The sequence below is a fragment of the Emydura macquarii genome, unplaced genomic scaffold (assembly GCF_026122565.2).
Source record: "Emydura macquarii macquarii isolate MOO-44397 ecotype Brisbane River unplaced genomic scaffold, CSIRO-AGI_Emac_v2 contig_1713, whole genome shotgun sequence".
In the NCBI taxonomy this organism is placed as follows: domain Eukaryota; kingdom Metazoa; phylum Chordata; order Testudines; family Chelidae; genus Emydura; species Emydura macquarii.
The window spans coordinates 2,285,528-2,305,881 of NW_027131850.1; the positions used below are offsets into that span (position 1 = coordinate 2,285,528).

Genomic DNA, 20,354 nt, shown 5'->3' on the forward strand with positions numbered 1-20,354 from the left:
GAAGAGCTATAATTCCTTTTACAGGGACGGGTTGGATCCGGGCCTGTGACTGGAGTGTCGTCCTCGGGTGCAACCCTCAAAAGATTTTTTTTGGGCCAGAGGACTGCTGCGACTGGCCCTGATTCTGGCCGGAGGCATGGTTCCTCCTGCCACTTGTTCCCCTTCTATGGCTGTAGTTCTGTGTTGGCTGGTAGAAGTGGGGCATGGGCTGTGGCTTAAACAGTTTCCTTTGAGGTGCCGGTGTATGAAGACCCAAGGATTTCAGGATGGCTCAAGTCCTTCAGGCTCTGTAGCTTAAAGTCCATCTGGGACGAGAATAAGGCCGGTCCTTTGAATGGGAGATCCTGGATGGTCGTTTGGACCTCCTGTGGGAGGCCTGAGGCCTGCAGCCAAGAGCTTCTCCTCATGGCCATCCCTGAAGACATAGCGTGGGCTGCTGCGTCTGCTGCATCCAAAGAAGACTGGAGCAGAGTCCTGCCCTCTTTAACCATGGCCGTGAAATCAGACTTGGAGTCTGGCTGTACTGCGTCCTTGAGTTTATCCATTGACACCCAATAGTTATAGGCATACCTACTTACGATTGCCTGTTGATCCTAAATTGGAGCCCCCTGGTGGAATACCCTTTCCGCCCAAAGAGTTCCAACTTTTTTGTGTCCTTGGCCTTCGGCGTGGGCCCCTGCTGTCCTTGCTGCTCTTTTTTGTTAGCGATGGAACACAGCGGCACCGTTTCCATTCCCCGGTGCCGCACAAGAAGAAGAGGTTGGAGCGGGGACACTCACCGACAGCAAGATCGTCGGGAAGAGAAGTGGGTAAAGTGAGATCCGTGCCTGGCCACTTAAGCCCTGTCCCATAAGGTGCAGCACCATCGACTCTGTTCCCAGGAAGGGGTTCATTGAGTCTGGCGCCTGTAGTGTCTCCACCGAGGGAGATACTAGAGGAGGATTTGCAACTCCCCTCCACTCCTGAGACTTTTAAGGCAGCGAGGGAGCTGATTGAAGAGACAACCCCAGCAGCCCAGCCTCGGCGAGAGTGCAAGCACCGGCACTGAAGAAGACCTGAGTGCCATCCAAGGGCAAACTGGCGCTGATGGCCAGGTCCCACTTCCCTCAGCATCACGCCCCGGCACTGTCCGGCACTGCACCGCCATGATCCCCGTGCAGTGAAAGGCACTCCTCTGACTCAGAAGCAGAGTCCGTTACATCTCGGAGAAGCTGGTACCGGAGCAGACAAAGCGTGGAGGGGCTGCCCGTAGGACAAAGAGCCTCTTCCATCATCAGAAATGTAAGTCTTTGGCTCCTTTCCTTCTGGGTCCTTGGATGGAAGCTCCTACAAATTTAACAATGCTTCCGCAGGTTCGACTCTCCCAGGCACTTAAGGCAAGAGGAATGTGGGTTGTCCCTGGCCATAGGCTTCTTGCAGGACCCACACGATCTGAAGCCAGGCATGCCCCAACCCCGGGGTGGGGTGAACTGGAACTTCCCGCTAATTGGGAGTACTATCCTAAGCTATACTAACAACAACTAATCTTAACTATTTCAGCTATTTACAGGTACTTAACAGAAAGAACAATAAAGAGGGGGAATCACTTGCGAAGCAAGAGAAACCAGTTGTTCCAGCGACAGTCATGGGTGGTAAGAAGGAACTGAGATGGGGAGGGTCGGCAGAGCCCTATATAGAATGTCATGGAGGTGTGACTCCAAGAGGCTCCACAGCTGACCCTATGGGTACTGTGGGGGAAAACTTTCTGGTGGAGCATGCACGCAGCGTGCACACACCTATTTGGAATCGACATGAGCAAGCACTTGAAGAAGAATATCTTTTTTGAGATGGGGAGACCAGAATTGAACGCAGTATTCAAGGTGTGGTCTTACCAGGGATTTATAAAGTGGCATTATGAGATTTTCTGTATCGTTAGCTCTCTCTTTCCTAATGGGTCCTAATATTCTGTTAGCCTTTTTGCCTGTTAGCCTTTTTGCAGCTGCACATTGATCAGATGTATTCCAAGAACTATCCGTGATGACTGCAAGATCTCTTTCCTGAGTGATAACAACTAACTTAGACCTCATCATTTCGTATTTATAGTTAGGATTATGTTTTATAGAGTTATGTTTGCAATGAATTTCATCTGCCAATTTGTCACCCAGTCTTATGAGATCCTTTTGTAACTCTTCGTAGTCAGCTTGGGTCTTAACTACTTTGAGTAATTATGTATTGTCTGCAAACTTTGCCACCTAACTGATTACCCCCTTTTCCATATCAATTATGAGTATGTTGAACAGCATTGGTCCCAATACAAATTCTGGGGGAACCCCCCTATTTACCCCGCAACATTGTGAAAACTGACAATTAGTTCTTGTGCTTTGTTTCCTATCTTTTCATCAGTTACTGATCCATAAGAGGACCTTGACTGCTTACTTTGCTTAAGAGCCTTTTACACAGGATGTTGTCAAAGGCTTTCTGAAAGTCTAACTACACTATATCAACTGGATCACTCTTGCTGACACCCTCAAAGCAGTGGTTTACCATGGGTCTCTGGCGCCCAGGGGCCAATACTTGCATTTGCACTCCCCCCCGTTGGCAGCAGCGGTGGCAGCGCCCCGTGTGTGTGTGGGGGGGTGTCTGCAGGCCTGTTTCCTGCTCTCCCCTACTCCCACTGTGGGGCGGTGGTGCAGCAGGGAGCAGAAGTGACAGGGGCAGATGCCCCTGGGTAGGGGGAGGGGAAGCCAGGAGGATGCTTGTTCACCCTGCAGCAGGAGCCCTCAGCCACCAGCAGGCCTGAACTGGGATCGATGTGGTTGCCGGGGATGTCAAAGCCCGGTGGCCCTTGGCTGCCTGTGACAGCGGGGGCCGGCTTCATCAAGGAGGGCCTGGCTGGCGCCCCCCCAAGGCCGGTGCCCGGGGGCATAGCCCCCTCCCACCCCAGTCTGTCGGTATGCTACTGCCTCAGAAAATTCTCATGGATTGTTAAGGCATGATTTCCTTTTACAAAAGCCATATTGATTCTTCCCCAACATATTGTGCTCATCTATGTTTCTCATAATTCTGTTCTTTACTATAATTTCAACCAATTTGCCTGGTACTGAAGTTAGGCTTATCAGCCTATACTTGCCAGGATTGTCTTTGGAGCCTTTTTAAAAAAATCTGTATTACATTAGCTATCCTCCAGTCATTTGGTACAGTGACTGATTTATGCAATAGGTTACATACCACAACCAATAGTTAAGCAATTTCACATTGGGGTTCCTTCAGAATTCTGGGTTAATACCATCTAGCCCTGGTGACTTATTACTGTTTAAATTATTAGTATATCCCAGAAAACTCAGTCTGAGACAGTTCCTCAGATCTGTCACCTAAGAAGAATGGCTCAGATGTGGGAATCTCCCTCACATCCTCTCAGTGAAGACAGATGCAAAGAATTCATTTAGCTTCTCTGCTATGGCTCATCTTCTCTGAGTGCTCCTTCAGCACCTTGATCGTCTATTGGCCCTACTGATTATTTGGCAGACTTCCTGCTTCTGATGTACTTAAACATTTTTTTGCTGTTAGTTTTGTGTCTTTTGCTATTTGCTCTTCAATTTCTTTTTTGATCTGCCTAATTATACTTTTATATGTGACTTGCCAGAGGTTGTGTGCCTTTCTATTTTCTACAGTAGGATTTGACTTCCAATTTTTAAAGGATGCCTCTAAATGCCTTTTAATTAAACTTAAATTTATATTTGTAAGAATTTAAATTTAATTCTAAATTTATTGCCATTTCACTGTTGCACCCAGTAAAAGAGAAGAAAAATATACTTACTCAGCGTGGATTTTTCTCATTGTTGAGGATTGCATAGAATACAGGGATGTCATGCTAATCAGAAAAGTAGATATTCAAAAATAGCATTAGGCAATTTCCTAGAAATCTTCAATTTCCTGTATTTCACTCTTTTCCTGGAGTAGTCCATTATCATGAGCTGCCCTCACCCAAAAGTGTCTGCTAAAGGAACACTGAACCCCGTGGTAATAACTGGGCTAGCTGCACCAGTGAAAGTTTTGGGAATGTCACTAACATTCTTTATCCATTTAATCTCTTTAGCATACAATCTCCTGCTCCAGTGGCAAACTCCACTTCTTAGCTTCAAGACAGATGAGTGCTTCCTTCAGGAGTATTATTATTATTACTCCACTGAAACTCTACTAGTGGGGTAGATAAAACCCTTACCCCAAACATGGAAGATATCCATCAGACTGTAAAGAAATTCCCAATGTTACACCTGAGCCTGGGTCTCCATCTTGGCAGTACAGCATACCATAATCCACTAGTAGAACATTTAATATGGTGCATATAATTCTTACTCATACAAGTAGTCTCACTGCACTCACATATCATCTCTGCACAAAAAGGACACTATTATTTAATTTCTTGTCATACAAACATCTCCGTGGCTTCTTCCATATTGCTGTATATAGAGCTGAGCGAATAACTGATTTTTTGGTTTGATGGACAAAGAAAAACCCAAGCAAATTTTTGTTTCGGATCAAATTAAACATTTCATTTGACCCAAAACAACTTTTTTTCCATTTTTTTGGTTTCATTAAGGATGTTTTCTATCCTTCAAAAAATTTTTCAAACAAATATGGCTAAATTTCTAAACCAATTTGCAAATAGTTTTGTTTGACTGAAAAATGCATTTTTCAGTGAATAAACTATGTGCCAAAAAAAAAAAAAAAAATTCACCCAGCCCTAGCCACATATGCTTGGAATGCTGTTCCAGAGTCTACCCACCAATTCACCACTATTGCTTCTTTTAAATCTCTTCTAGAGGCACACAACACACTTCTACCAAGAAGCCTACAAGATGTGAGCTACCTAGCATTTAAATTATAGGCTCACACTTCATCAAGAAGTGTACACAAATGAATGGAGTCTCTGCATGATCCTCTGCATGTAACTCTACTTAACCCTACCCAGTCCCCTCATTTGCATGTCCTCATAACTTATATTGTGTCTAAATTCTAGATAGCAAATGTTAAGGGGCACAGAGCTTATCTACCTGCTCTATGAGGTTCCTAATGCACCCGTATACAGGTGATGTATACATAACCATAATTTGAGGTAGCTCAAAAGATCAGTTGTGTCTTAATGCCCTCTTTCTGAACTTGAAAACTAGATCAATTTGTGTTTGTCTTTCAGGTAGGAATCGAGATAAGAATCAGAAAGGCACTTTAGCATTGTAAGATTTACAATATTTCCTTGTTTTTCAGTGGAAAATATTTCTAAATTAGATCTTTGATTGACTTGCTGATTTATAATTTGCCTATCATTGGCTTTTATGTTACAGAAAACATCACCCACTAATTCTATTTTATCTTGATGTTTTACCCAATGAGACTATATCTGCTACAGCAACATAGCGTGAACGGAATACAAAACACTTGTGCTTTGTCTTCACATGAGAGCTGGTATTTATTTTTAGCCTCTCTGGCAGATCACAGGTGGATTATCAGGAATAATTAGCGATGGGCTCAGCTGGCAGTGTGGCTGTGTAAGGTAGAGAATGGCAGAGGCAGTGGTAAAAGGACACATAAAAGCATTACAATCTCAGAGGAGGCAATCTGCTATCTTGAGCATAGTTAGCACCACAATGTAGCTGATGCTGAAGCACAAATGGAAGAGGGGATTGTAAAAAGGGGGAGAATAGGCAGCCATGAACAAAAGGGTGAAAACCCTGGTACCATCACCAATCTGACTTAATATCACCAGTTACTGCTGTGGAACCTACTCAGCATATGACCTTGGTTCATGGATAAGGGAGAACTCAAATTTAGATGACCAGATATTGGGGTCCTTTTTTCCCGTTCAAGGTTTCAAGGTTCATGTACACCTCTGGCGGCAGCACCACCACCACCAACCTAACAAAAGAAATAGCTTGTAAGTTCTGATATTAGTTCAAGTGTGTGTAAGGATTTATTAGCTGTGTTGTCTCTGTCACACTCACTCCTGGCTAATGGAAACTCTTGCTCAAATAAGCACAGAAAAATTGGATGCGAGAGCACAGTGATCTACATATTAAGGAATGCTACGGACTGCTTCACTTATTTCACATGTATCTCACTTTATTGACTTCATGGGGGAATTTTATCATAAGGAAAATGTGAATATTGCTTCCTGGACTATGCACAAAGTTATTAATTTCCAAAAACTCCTTGCTATAAAACAGGGCTCACAGACAGAAATGGTAATGATGGCCAGTGTACCTAATAACTAGTGGTAAGGCAAGCAATAAAGAATGATTGAAATATTTCCGACTGTAAATCACGTACCTTGGTAAAGAGTGTTGAAAAGCATCCATACTTCTCTCTGACTCATCTGGAGCAGATATTGTGTCTTCAGCCTACAAACACAGAGATAACATCTTTAGTATTGGTGCAACACTACATAGCAAAACAAGGATCAGAACACGGTTAGTCAGAAGGTGTCAGGAGAGTGGGAGGACAGGAGGTTTGTGCCAAACACATAGTCTTTAGGAAATTCCAGTTTGGAAAACTTGAGGGAGAATTTTGTTAAAATTTTACCATCTGTGATTCAGCTAAACTATTAACAGACAAACAGACTACCTCTTTATTTCAATCACTCACACAAACAGAAAGATGATAAAGTTGTCTACTGCCTGCCTTTTAAATGACAACACTCAGAAAAGACCATAATAAAGCTCCATTACTGATTGTCATTCTTTCAACAGACAAAAAGAAAAGGGGGGGAAAAAAAAAAAAAAAAGAGACTGATGTGACAGGTGTTGCCATATGAATACTCAGCTACCTAATTATTAAAGCTTTGTCTGAAGCAATTTCTACACTGTTCAGATGCATTTTCAGGGAAGGTATAAATGCAGGAAATATCCCCCAAGCATAAACAGAACTATTTGCTTTATTCATAATGAGATGTTAAGGGTCTGATTCTGTAACCCTTAGTCAGAAGTCCCTACTCATGCAAGTAGTTTTATTAACGTTGACAGGATTATTTGTTTAAGGATGAGGTCCAAAATTTGGTAGCTATTTGAAGAATCGCAGTTCCAGGTCATACTTTTCCACAGAAATATGAGCAAAAGTGGAAAAGGTTAAGACAAAATATCTTCAGAGTTGAAGCCATGGAAATATTATAGATTTTTGTGGAGAGGGATGGGGCATTTCAGGCCAAATTTAAAATGTTAAACGTATTCATTACTCTGAAATAATTGCTGGAGTATACAACTGTTGTAGTATGATGACATGCTACAGTAATACTAGAAAGTCCAAGTAACCAGGAATAATGTTCAGCAATATATATATATCAGCACAAATCAATAGTGTGGATTCAAAAATTACCGAGAATTCTCCTTGATAAAAGCCATGCACTTCTGTGCTATTGCAACTATTGTCACAAGACTACATATAATATCAGAAAAATATTAGCTGAGGGACAGAATCTGCCTTTTTTGCTCATGTTGAGTAGTACCTTATTCCTCAAAGTCCTACTGAAATCAATGGCAATACTTGTAGAGTAAGGTACTATTCAACATGAGTAAGGGTGGCAGAACCTGACAAAAAGATCTGTTAGCATAAAAGACAAAACTAGGCATCAACTAATCACAATCATTATAATATCTCCTATGACTGTCAAGAGTGTATTTAATAGTGTACTGTAACATCAAATTGACTGATGGCACAAATATGCAAAAGGCTGACACTTCTGCTTCAACTCACCCTGTTATGTGTAGATGTTGTAGCAAATCAAGAACTAAGTTCATAATGGAAATAATTGATTTTTAATTCTTTTTCCCCAAAGATTCTCAAAAAGCCCAAAGTCCACACTATTGCCTAATGGGCTGCTACATTCCAGCTTAGAAACAATGCCATTTCTGAGCTACAGAATTTAAAGTAAAAATCACTAAAGATCTGGCTCTGGTTTTCAAATCCCTCTCCAAAAGTTCTAGGACTTGGTTTGGTTTTGTGTGTACAAAAATTCCATATACCAGTTATGTTGTGGACCTATAAGCTATCTATCTGCCTTCCTACAATACTGCACCAACTTCAAGTGTATATTCTCATGTTTAATGATACTGGGCCAAGTGTCTGCATTCTTATCCATATCTCAACTTCACGTGCGTATATTTACGTGTGTGCTTACCTATAAATGTCATACAATACACAGATTTTAAAAAAACTAGTTTTTCAGAATCTATTTAAATTTTTCCATTTTCTTTCTTGTCATTCCAGTTCATTCCTTTGGAAGTAGTGCCTCTACAAACATCAAATTCATCTGTCAACCCATCTAGAATATGAAATTTAATTCAGCTATACACGGTAGTGGCAGAGATAAAATATGGGCTCTGATTGCATGGTAGAATATGTAGTCAAAATACCGCAGTGATTGACAGAGATACTGTTTGTATTACCTGTGTTATGATCTTCTGCAGTACAGTTGTATCTTTTCTCTCAGGTTCTCGGGCCTCCGACAGAAAACTACAAAGTTTGAAAAGAAACATTAGACAAACCTCTCAGATTATACATGCCTTGTAGTCTCCATACACATGGAGTTTCTATACACATGGGCAGAAATTTTCAAAGCCACCTAGAGGATCTGGACACTCAATTCCCATCAATTTAAATGGGAACTGGGCATTCAAATCCCTTAGACATCTTTGAAAATCTCTGCTATGGCTTCTACTCACATAATGAAACTAAGTTATAGTCAATTGTCAGTGATGGCAATATTTAAGGTAATAAAGTCATATCTAGATAATTTGATCTGCTGACTGCATAGCAACTGAGGGTAAATAAAACATTCAGAATAACTGTCTGGGACGGGGAGTGGAGACTGCCCTACAAGTTAATATAAAATGCAACAGAGCCATAATGTAACCCACACACAGCAAGTCAATAGTACAAATATTTTACATGGTAAATTACACCATTGCAGTCTTCTGAAATCCAAAATATATGGAATAAAATAAACAAAGATCAACCACCTCCAAGTGCAGGAGATGCTTGCACTGCTGCTGCCTGTTTTAAATAAAATGAAGGCTTGAGTGTCCAGTTTAGCCAATATATCACCTTCATGAGCATGTAATTAAGTTACATATGTCACGTAAACGTCAACTGCTAAGGTAAAAAGAATTAAAAATAGAAAGCAACTGAAATTCTCAAAAAGGTTTACAAAAGGCTTATGGTAAGAAGCATAAACCGAATGATATTGGGAATCTTGATCTCTGTTTAAATGATCAGATGCAATCATCTGAGGTTCATGTATTAGAAAAAAGATATTTGATTACAAATGGATTGATAAAGCTATTTATAACAGCTGAACTTAATGTTTCTTCTATATGCCTTCTTGCTGCAGATAGAAAAGGGGCACAGGTGTTTATTTTAAATGTGCATTAAAAGGCCTATTCTCCTCTAGGTATCAATGGAAATTCTACCTAAGCTATCTATCTGCCTATCTATATAAAAGGACTGCCTTTCCAGAATTTGAATGTCTAAAGGTGTTTTAGCATTTTATCTGTTGTGAAGCATGTTTGTCGTTAGACCGTATTACTTTAGTCACAATCTATATCAAAAGGAAGTGATGAAGTTAACAGAGGAAGGGGAGGGAGGAAAAGCCCATAGAGTTTCTTGCAAATGTTTTGTTCACTCTTTTAATTACACCCATCAGGCAAGCACTGGTTTCAGATCTGGAACCCTACTTGAATGATATAGGAAGCTGCCAGCGGCCAAGCTCTTCCTACCTCAATATTCCTAAACTTTTGGAAAACAATTCTTCTGCTTTAGACTAAAGTGCTTTCAGGAATGCTGCACTTGCCACTTGAAATCTGACAGTCTGAATTTCAGCCCTGATGCTATGGGGCACAGAGCCCCCTGAGGTCCCATTGACTTCAGTGAGAGTGGAGCCCATTCAGCAGCTTGCATATTAGCCCCACAGTGATTATCCTGTAATCATTGTTTCCTCAAAACATGCACAAAGCTCCCAATAGTTCTCTAATTTAAAAGTGCTCAGATACTATGGTGATGGACATGTTAAAACCCCTAGGCAGGATGGGTAGATCAAGAGACAAGAGAGAGGAGCATTAAGGGTGTAGGCACTTAGGAGACTAAGACCCCTAGACTATAGAAACTTACTTCAGAAGGAAAAATCTGACAGCAAGAATTCAGCCTATGTGAACGTTTTATACAAAATAAAATTGCCTCCTTCTCTTGCCTTAATACATCCACTTCTCTAAGCAGCAGCAAAGTGCAAGAGAAGTCAATTTTATCTTGTATAAAATGTTCATATAAACTGTATCCTAAATTGTTTTAACTAAAAATAGAACCACATATCTTAAAAAGAAGGAAAAAAGGAGCCAGTAAGAGATTTATTCAAAGGGAAAAAGGCCGTCTGGTGAGACTTCAAAAAGGGATGGAGAGTCAATTAGGTAGGCACCAGAGTGCTCTCTATATAGGCTGCAGGGCAGCAGAGGGGAAGGCTCATGTGCTAATAGGGGTAAGAATGTGTGCGAAGATGGAGAGAAAGCTAGTGTAAAAAACAGAGAGAGCAGGGAGGAGAATAGATACATGGGGAATGAGTCTCCACTTCCTCGTACCTCATGTTGGCATTTACACTAGTGCAAAATGCACGTAGAATACTATCATTTGGATCTGGTAGCATTTGAAATCCAGAATGCATAGGTGTAAATAGTGACACAAGGTAAAAAGGAGTAGAGAATCATGTCCATAGTCTATGATACAGTCTGGAGCAAGTCTTTGGAGGGTTCTTTAACGCAAGGAGGCAAATTTTGCTCTAATTTACACCAGTGATAAGTCTGGAAAAACTGCAGGTGATTTCAATTAAATTATGCTAGATTTGTACCTATGCAGATGGGAAAAGAATTTGAAGCAATATGTAGCTTTAAGAAGATCCTGGTATGATTAACACTTAAATAACACTATTCTAAAATTATATTTTTGTCTCTGTACCTGCTTAAGTCAGTTTGTGTTTCTGCTTCCACCTGCTGCTTGCAGGGGTTCTTCCTTTTTCTTTTAGCAGGAGTGTAATACCTATACTGTGACAGGAAGGATTTAGCATCTGATTTTAAGGTGCGTGGAGTGAATGGTTGGTGGCTGTCAGTAAAGTGGTCAGAATGCTTATCTAGGAGATCTCCGCTGTATACTTTGGATTCAGCATCCTGATGCTTGTGAGAATGACTGATGTTCATAACACTTTCAGCAGAGGAACTGTATGAAACTCCAGAGTGTTTTCTTTGGGGACTTGAAGCACGGACACTTGAATTAGAGATCGAGGCATTAGATGTTTTCCGAGTATCTTTTTTAGCACATTTTGCAGGGTTGGGAAGATCCAGACCTTGCCTGTCTGAAGACAATAATGATCTAGAGAAAAACTTCTGCGCATTTTGTGCACGAGGAGATAGCTGGTCATTGATTTCTGCTTCAAATGGACTCTAGAAAAACACAAATGGTAATGTTCTATGAAGTGACTGCTTAATTGGCTTCGTTTCAAGAGACAACAGGCAGCACATTTAAAGCATGAGGCACATAAAGAGCGTCACAGAGCAATTATTTATCTCAGAAAATTGGTGTGAACAATTGGTTTGATTCAAAATAAAGGAAATAGTTAAATATGAAATAATTATAAATGATTAAACTGAACAAATGATTTATAAATGACACATTTGTTATTACAGCTAAAATGTTTGTGCACTTCTACTCTGAAAAGTGTTGAGGTAAAAACTGCACATCCTTATTCAAGAGATAGGCTCCCTGTGGACTTTAGAGACAAAAACACAGTAATCTTTACTACTATTAGCACTGCAAATCCAATACAGACAGACAGGAGATAGTCAATTGGATTCTACTCTTTCTTGTGCATAATCAACATAATTGTGTACCAAGTTTCAATCATTTATACCTGTGCAAAGCCACTGAAGACAATGAGGTTGTACAGGTGTAACTGAAGGCCTGGATACATTTGCAGAACACTTAACTGCTGAGGATGATGTGTGAGAAAGAAAACCCCTAGCTCAGATCCCAGGTTGAAATTTGCAGGTCTGGCAGTAAGAAAGAACATTTATCTGCTTGTACACTGGGCATATTTGATATGGAAAGCACCAGCATGCAAACATGGATCCCATAATGCCATTTTTACAGTCACTTTTAAGAGCATCATCCTGAATTTAATGGCTAAGCAGGCTATCAGCTCTGCTCACATCTGTCTCTGCAGCTCATGCTGTGATTTTAACCGAGTTGGAGGTGTTTTCTATAAAGATTTTGCATTTCAGTAAAGTCAAATGTGTTTGCAAGAAGCACCAAGGGTGGTATTTTTAGTGACCTCCAAACAATAAAGGATTTTAAAGCTGAAGGATTGGAGGTTTGATACTAAAAATTAAATTTGACGTCTTACAATCAAAACATCTATCCAGAGGCTGAGGTGCCATATTACAGTACTTTAGTTTACATACAGGATTAGAGGTGTCAAATCTTTTTAGGCTGAGGACTGACTATATTTCAAAAAGGTCAAAGGATCACTATCAATGCTTTAACGCAGGTTCTCTGACCTATTCAGCTCCCTCTGTGCTGTGAAAGGTGAGTAGAAACCACCCACAATTCCTTTTCAGAGTATTCCCCCACCAGGGTGTATTCTCTAACAGGTATGTTGCTGGCAGAGCCTGCTTCTATAGCTCTCTCCCCATTGTCCCTTGCTGATGGGAGCATGTCGCATTCCCGCTATCTCAGATTGTGTATTGTCCCCAAGGTGACCATTATCAGCTGGTGCAAATTAGAGGCACTTGAGAGCTGCTCTAATTTGGGTGGGGGTACAGAATTAAGGAGCTATAATTGGTTGTTGATTCTCAGCCTCTCCATTCTATCCTCCCTCCTGGGCTGCCTTAGGTGGCTGCATATGTGAGAGGAGCTGTTTTTTGACAGGCGTTGCCCTAGGCTCCTTTCCTGCTCTCCATTGGCCTTCCACAGCCCAGCAGGAAAAAAGGAAAGGAAGCAACGAGGGATACACTAAGTGAACTCCATTGTACTAGACAAAAACTCTGGCTGAATAATGGTGCTGGGTAAAACAAGATGTAACCAGTGCAGGGATGGGTAAACTCAGTCCACACAAGAAATCCACTTCCTGGACACTACAATACAAATAAAGGACAGACCCAACAAAGAAAACAACAGAACACCACTGGCCATCACCTACAGTCCCCAGTTAAAATCTCTCCAACACATCATTAAGGATCTACAACCTATCCCAGCAGATGATCCCTCACTCACTCAAGCTGTGGGAGGCAGACCTATCCTTGCTTACAAACAGCCTCCCAATCTGAAGCAAATATTCACCAGCAACCGTACACCATACAAGAAGAACAATAACCCAGGAACATATCCCTGCAACAAACCCTGTTGCCAGCTCTGCCCACACATCAGCTCTAGTGACACCATCACAGGTCCTAACCACATCAGCCACACCATAATGAGCTCATTCACCTGCACATCTACTAATGTAATATATGCCATCATACGCCAGCAATGCCCCTCTGCCATGCACATTGGCCAAACCGGACTGTCACTACGCAAAAGAATAAATGGACACAAATCAGACTTAAAAAATAGAAACATCCATAAACCAGTAGGAGAGCACTTCAATCTCCCAGGACACTCTGTAACTGACTTGAAAGTTGCCATACTTCTGCAAAAAAACCCCTTCAAAAACAGACTGACTTCAAAGAGAAACTGCTGAGCTTGAACTGATCTGCAAACTTGACACAATCAAACTGGGTCCAAATAGGGACTTGGAATGGTTATCTCATTACAAGAAGTAATTGTAATTGTTCACACATTCTCACCTCCTAACCAATGGTTATGAATAGGCCTCAACTACTTCCCCATTGTTATTCTTTAGCCTTGGATATGTATATATATACCTGCGATCTGATTTCTATTCCTTACATCTGATGAAGTGGGTTACAGCCCATGAAAGCTTATGCCTGCAGAAATTAAATTTGTTAGTCTTCAAAGTGCTACAGAACTCTCTTTCTTTTTACTAAATATATTGTTTACCAACCTGCTCCACCAAAGGGCTGGCAGTAAAATTTTACCCTGTCCTACAGACTGTTTTAGGTACTGGTGCTGACAACTGCACTTCTGCATAATAATACATTAAACACAGTGTCTCAGAAATCAGAGACCATCCAGTGCACCCCAATAAAACACAATCAAAACAAAAACAAAACCAGAAACCTTTTCATGACAATTCATCTAGATATTCTTTTTTTCTCTCTTTACAGAACTGGAAGTTGCCATGAGCCTTGGCCAGGTTAAAGTTAGTTACGTGAAGCACTGGGGTCAGTGGAAAGACAATCTAGAATGGGGGATTCTTGAAGTATTTTCTGTAGGCCAAATTCCATCTCATGGAAACCAATGGGAATTTTGCAGTGGGTAAAACTGGGATAGGGCTCAATGTATATATAAGAAAGGTTGTGTGAATAACACAGGTAAGGATACTTTTCAAATTTGAGTTTTAAGTTATCTATTAATAAAAGAAAACAAACAGTTACTACTCTATCACTGAGAAATTTTAAAGAGCTGAACTGTTTGATAGGACCACACAATTTGTTGTACTACTTCTTCTGGTTCTCCAGCTGTATTTAAAAATCCTATACTATCCCTGAGTTGTGTTGTGACGGTGATACAAAAACAAGGAAGGAAAATTAAAGCTGTATCTGAAATACAGAGGAAAAATGCTCCTGTTTGACACTGCCGTTGACTTCATTATGAGAAAAAGTGCAGACAGAGTCAAAATCGGCATCATGTGGTTCAATAGCAGTACACGAGAAGATCTAGATTTTCCTAATGACCAAGCTCTAAGTGACAGCTCAACCAATATGCAAGCAGAGATGGAAAGACTGTCGAGCATCACAAAAAAGACAGGATCAATAATTAGTTATGCAACAAAACAAATTAACATGAACCCTAGTAACTCCCAACTCAAGTATTACTTTAGAAGGCAAAGGAATCCAAGAGGTGAGTTAATTCCATACCTTGGCAGTAATGTACAAGCCAGTGTGGATATCCAAAAGGAAATACTATCATAAACTGGCAAGTGTCATCTACATTCACCAGCTTAAACATGGTCTCCTCATTGAAACCTACAACTCAAAGACCAAACTATGAATCTTCCACTCAAATGTTATTTTCCCCTTAACATATGGAGGTGAAAGTTGGAAATCCACCAAAGGTATGGACAGATGTCTAAATATCTTTGAAAGCAAGTGCCTCAGGAAAATACTAGATTTTAAATTGAATGAATTTATAATAAATGCCAAGAATTGTCAGAGAGTTCAACAACTCCTTATCTCTGTATTATCCAGAAAAGGAGATGGAAATATCCGGGACTTACGTTAAGAATGAAACCAGAGCATCTGTCATGAAAGGCATGGCATTGGAACAGCTGTAGGAACAGGTAAAAAGGAACTACTGAAAGAATCCCTCCATTAGCCAGTACTTAGAGAGGGAAAATTTATAGAACTTAACAACACAGAGGACATACAAAGAGAGGCCCAGAACAGACAGGGATGGCAAAGCTTTGTTTGTGCCCTAAGCGACATTTGACTGTGTGGGAAGGATTCAGATGCACTAAACAAGCAAAGGCATGCGTCCCAAGAGAAGTTTACAAAAGATAGAAAGTTAAAAGTGTGAATGGTTGTGTAATGTTATCAGCACAAGTCAAACCCATTTTGATGTGGGTCCAAATGTTCAGGAAGCATCCTAAGAAGACAGTTATTGCACAAGCTCTTAATACATCCTTAGAAATGTGTAGTGTCACAATTGGACTTGGAGGATAGCAAAACTTTTATTGACTCTGCTAACTGGCAAGTGCTTTATAACACTTTATTTACTCCAAGGCCAAGCTGCAGCTAGGAAACTGACTCAGAAGCATATAGACAACCACCACTTTCCAAAAACAAATATATATTTTTTCAACTGTATTGTCTAAAATCTGTTAAGTATAAACTATGTGAGGAAGGAGGAAACACCACAGACTACATCTATTGAAAACTGCTCACTAGGATAACCTCAAGAGAGAAACTTCTCTTGTGCATGTGGGCCCTGAGGAAAAGCCATAAGGATACAGGGTTACTCTAGCACATCTCATTATCATGCTGTATACACAATATAGTGCAGCACTCAATCTAAAAGAGCAATTTACAAAACCTGCCAGTTCAGTTCATTTTAAACTGATGAGGCTTCTTAAAATGAGAGATTCATTGTTCGTTACACTGAGACAGTGTGACTGCTTGCCTAGCAATCATATTATCAGATGCTGTAAAATGTAAATAAATGTAAATACAGAAAAGGGGTTTCTGAAGGGCAAAATTCAATCCATTAGGCTAATTAGGTACCAGATTTCTTGTGAACTTGAAGTTTAGGTTCAGGCAGGATGAAGTAGAAACCTTTCATTTGATATATATCCAATATATGAATTAAGAGTAGGCAGAAAAGACTGACATATGACTAAGATTAGGAAGCATGTACAATGTTTTAGAACTGAATAAAGCAGAGAGCCAACATAGCTTACTTCACCAATAAAATACATTCAGGAATGTGTATGAGTTTAAAACTATCTTAAACATCTAGCTCCTTATATAAATTAACTGAAGATTAATATGCAATTCAGTCGATCAGCGGGCTTTCATCCAAATGCTTACAGATTATCACATGACAAGACCTTGATTCTATGAAATTTCCTACTCACATATGACACATGACTACAAGAGGGGCAGAAAGAGTTCTGCCATGAAAGCCAGGCAGAAAGTGAACCTGAAATGACTTAAGTCTATACTGGGCTATGCATATATTTATGGCACATTGAAGGTAGAAATCTTTTCTCTTTATCATATTTTTTTGGGCAAACACTGGTGTCTCCTCCCTTCAGTCTTACACTGTAAGATGCTAATATAACAAATCTACTAATTATGTTCATTTCCATTGTGTTAACCTTGATGTCTTAAGACTCTTGCATGGAGATGGCTCCTGCATCTTGGCACCCAATTCCACATCCGCAGGACAAGTAATAATACATTTATAGATACCAAAGTGCTTTTACAAAACTATTTTATTTTTTAATATAAACCACGCAACATTGAAATGCTTCCACCTCGGATATGGAAAGCAGTTTCATAGTGCACAACTGCTTAGAGCAGAAGGTAAAGAATATTGTCACCAGTTTAATTTATTTACAGGTAAATCAATGGTATTCAGGTAGGCATCAAACTACAAAGTATTTATTACAGTTTTAGCTGGGAGATTAAAGTGATTTTACTTCATCTACATTTAAACAAAGACATATTTGTTATTGGGCAAAAATGCAATATTGTACCAGAATTCAAGATAGTACTGTTGCTGTTGGACACTGACAGTCACTATTTTGTTCTCTCTGCCAACAAATCAAAATGTTCAACTTTTAGGCCCAGATCCTGGGCTACAGCCAAGCAGAGTTTAGTGCAGCTTTGTGTGCATTTGCAAAGGTGACTTTTAGCCACATTTATGCTCCCTTATCCTGACGCTGTCTGGCCATTTGGCTAGCCTCTGGTTTACAGTAAAGCTGCTCTAATCTACACGAACTGTAAATGGCAAAGGCTGGAACAGCCAGGCACTGCCAAGGAATAGGGACACTCTGGCCATGCTCCCTGTGTTGGGATTGCATGGGGATGGCTATTCCAGTTGAAAATTCCTTTATGAATGGGAATCCCACAAAGATAGAGTCAACAGCTCATAAGTGCTTTGTGCTGCTGGAGTAGAGGAAAGCACTGGAGGACACCTGAGAGGATCTAGCTATCGGTGTCCAAAAATAAACAGATGAGAAACATGGGCACTGAAGAATAGAAGTGCCATTTCCCCCCCAGTAAGATGTGGTGTGAAGTCAGTCCATCAGGAGGACAGCAATGGCAACTGTGGAAATTGATGCTAGAGGTTGTGGGCTTCCTGCAGGATAATCTCCACGTCTGTGACAACTGTGAAGTCTCCCATCAAAAATGAAAGAGAAACTTACAAACTGCTGAACATTTTGTTTGTTTCAAATTCATGCTACTCCATACCTTGGTGGTTGCCAGAATGTACACCATATAAAAATCACTGAATCAAAAAAAGTTACAAAAGGCCTAACTATTTCTAAAGTTCCTGATAGTACATTTTCTGCTCTCTTGTGTGCACTTAAGCAATGTTGTTTTTTTTAAATTCCAAGAAATGTGACTTTTTGCTGTACAAATGATGTTGCACTACCTCCCAATAACTGTGCTATTAACCTTTGTGTCAATATCCCATTTTTGCACTCTCGGGATTCCATGGTGTTTTAAACTAAAATTTCAGGTGACAAATGTGCCTTTTGTGATATTTTAAAAAGCTCTTGTAATATCTTAAAAACAAACAAACAAAGGTCTCACTAGAAAGACCATCAAAATAAATCACAGCACACATTGCTCTCATATAATATGATGTTTCCATTTGCCTTCATTACACTTTTATCCAAATTCAATACAAATTTAACTATTGTAGTGAGAGCAACCATCTGAGATACGTTTACATGTTAATATCTAGGGCAAACAACTCATATTTTTACAGTTGTGTAGGGATGCAATGCACCCTTGTTGGTGGAGTTTCACATGACCCCGCTTTATTTTACGACTACAGCACAATTAAGTGCTGAACTGGAAACTTGCAGTAACAATGCCAAACAAATGCCCATGTTAGCAAGCAGTATAATAAGGTTTACTACAGTGATTGTTTGGATATAAAATAGTTGCAGCTGTAGTTTGGTGCTATGGAAAACAGATAAGACCGGAATGTTTCAGAATCCACCCATATGAATGTTTTGGAAAGCAAATTCCAAACCCTCTAGTATTTACATAAACAACTTCATTTTTGTATAGTCAGTGCTCTAATTTCTTAAAATAGCTTAAGGAGTTGCAGTGTAAATCAAACTTTAGAAGCACTTGGTACATAGGACAACAATCACATCTAAAATAAGATACAGTAATGACTATTTGTTTTTCAGAGTGACAGGTCAATTATTGTACTGATTCCATCTCATGAAAATACAATGGACCCAATCCTTGGATGCACTGAGTTGAGTGAAAGGAGTGTCAGCAAGTGCACAATTAGACTCTGCTGTTTGCATGCCCTTTACCCCTATTTGTAAAACAAACTGATCCTGATGTTTAACTAGTCTTTTTGTATAAACATTATAATTTGTAGATTTAGATATGTTATGAATCTACTTAACATTAGAGATTTATCTAATCATGAAAATATGGCTAGTGTTACATAGATACTACAAATATTCAGTTTGAGACTGCATGAGAGATTTTACTCTAGCCATCAAACAAAACCAAACAATTTTAAATAAATAGCAGAAGTCCATTGTTTGGGACATTTAAAATTAGACTGGATATGGTATTGGAAAATATACTGCAAGGGACAATCTTGAGTTGACTTCTCTTTCACTTCTATTTTCTATGATCCTACTGTATGCAAATAAGTAATTTACAACTGCTTGTTCTTAGAAACACAACCTTATGTTTACAGTAAGGGTACCTTTACAGTGCTGCCAAGGGTGTGGTTTGAAACTCCTGTAGACATACCCACACTAGCTTTAATCTAGCTAGTTCACAATAACACTGAGCACGTGGCAGTGTGGGGTTCAGCACGGACTGCACAACAAGACTGCACTGAGGTGGTGTCATGCAGGCTCGTGCAGCCTCACTGCAATTTTTAGTGAGCAAGCTAGATTATACCAAGTACAGGGGCATCTCGATGAGCTGTAAATCACACCCCTAGCTACAGTGAAGATGTAGCCTGAGACAGGTAGTTTTCACAGAAGTTAAAAGATGCTTCCAGAAAATATCTGGATAAAGACTACCACTATTAATAATGAGGGATTTTGTGACAAGTGTATTAGTTACAGAGCAAGGCCCTGACCCTGCTGCAAGCTCTGCACCAGTGGACCTATGAACCTACACTGAAGCCAGGGAAGCTGAACAGAACAAATTCATAGAATCACAGAGTTGGAAGGGACCTCAGGAGGTCATCTAGTCCATCGGTTCTCAACCTTTTTTTTCCCCGAGTACCACTCGGGTACCACTTGACCTGACTGTCCCTGACCCGAGTACCACTCGGGAAAAAAAGGGGGAGGGACTTTCGGCGGCGGCCGGGGGGGGGGGGGGGGGAAAGGTCGGCAGCGGCGGGTTACATGGGGGGAAACAATGCCCTCCGCCGAAACCCTTCTGCCGTTTGCCCCTTTTCGGCAGCAGGGTTTCGCGAGGGTTGGTGGGTGGGCACTTCCGGCGGCAGAT

General features: G+C 40.4%; 1 protein-coding gene across 1 annotated transcript in view; it reads right to left on the reverse strand.

Moving 5' to 3' along the window:
* The window catches only part of SPATA7 (spermatogenesis associated 7), a 77,185-nt gene that overhangs the window by 4,733 nt on the left and 52,098 nt on the right, over positions 1-20,354 (reverse strand). The window contains exons 6-9 of the mRNA XM_067556358.1: positions 10,969-11,450; positions 8,415-8,481; positions 6,304-6,374; positions 3,797-3,850 (exon numbers count right to left, since the gene is read on the reverse strand). Of these exons, the coding sequence (XP_067412459.1) occupies positions 3,797-3,850; positions 6,304-6,374; positions 8,415-8,481; positions 10,969-11,450 (674 nt within the window). The remainder of the gene's footprint in view (positions 1-3,796; positions 3,851-6,303; positions 6,375-8,414; positions 8,482-10,968; positions 11,451-20,354) is intronic.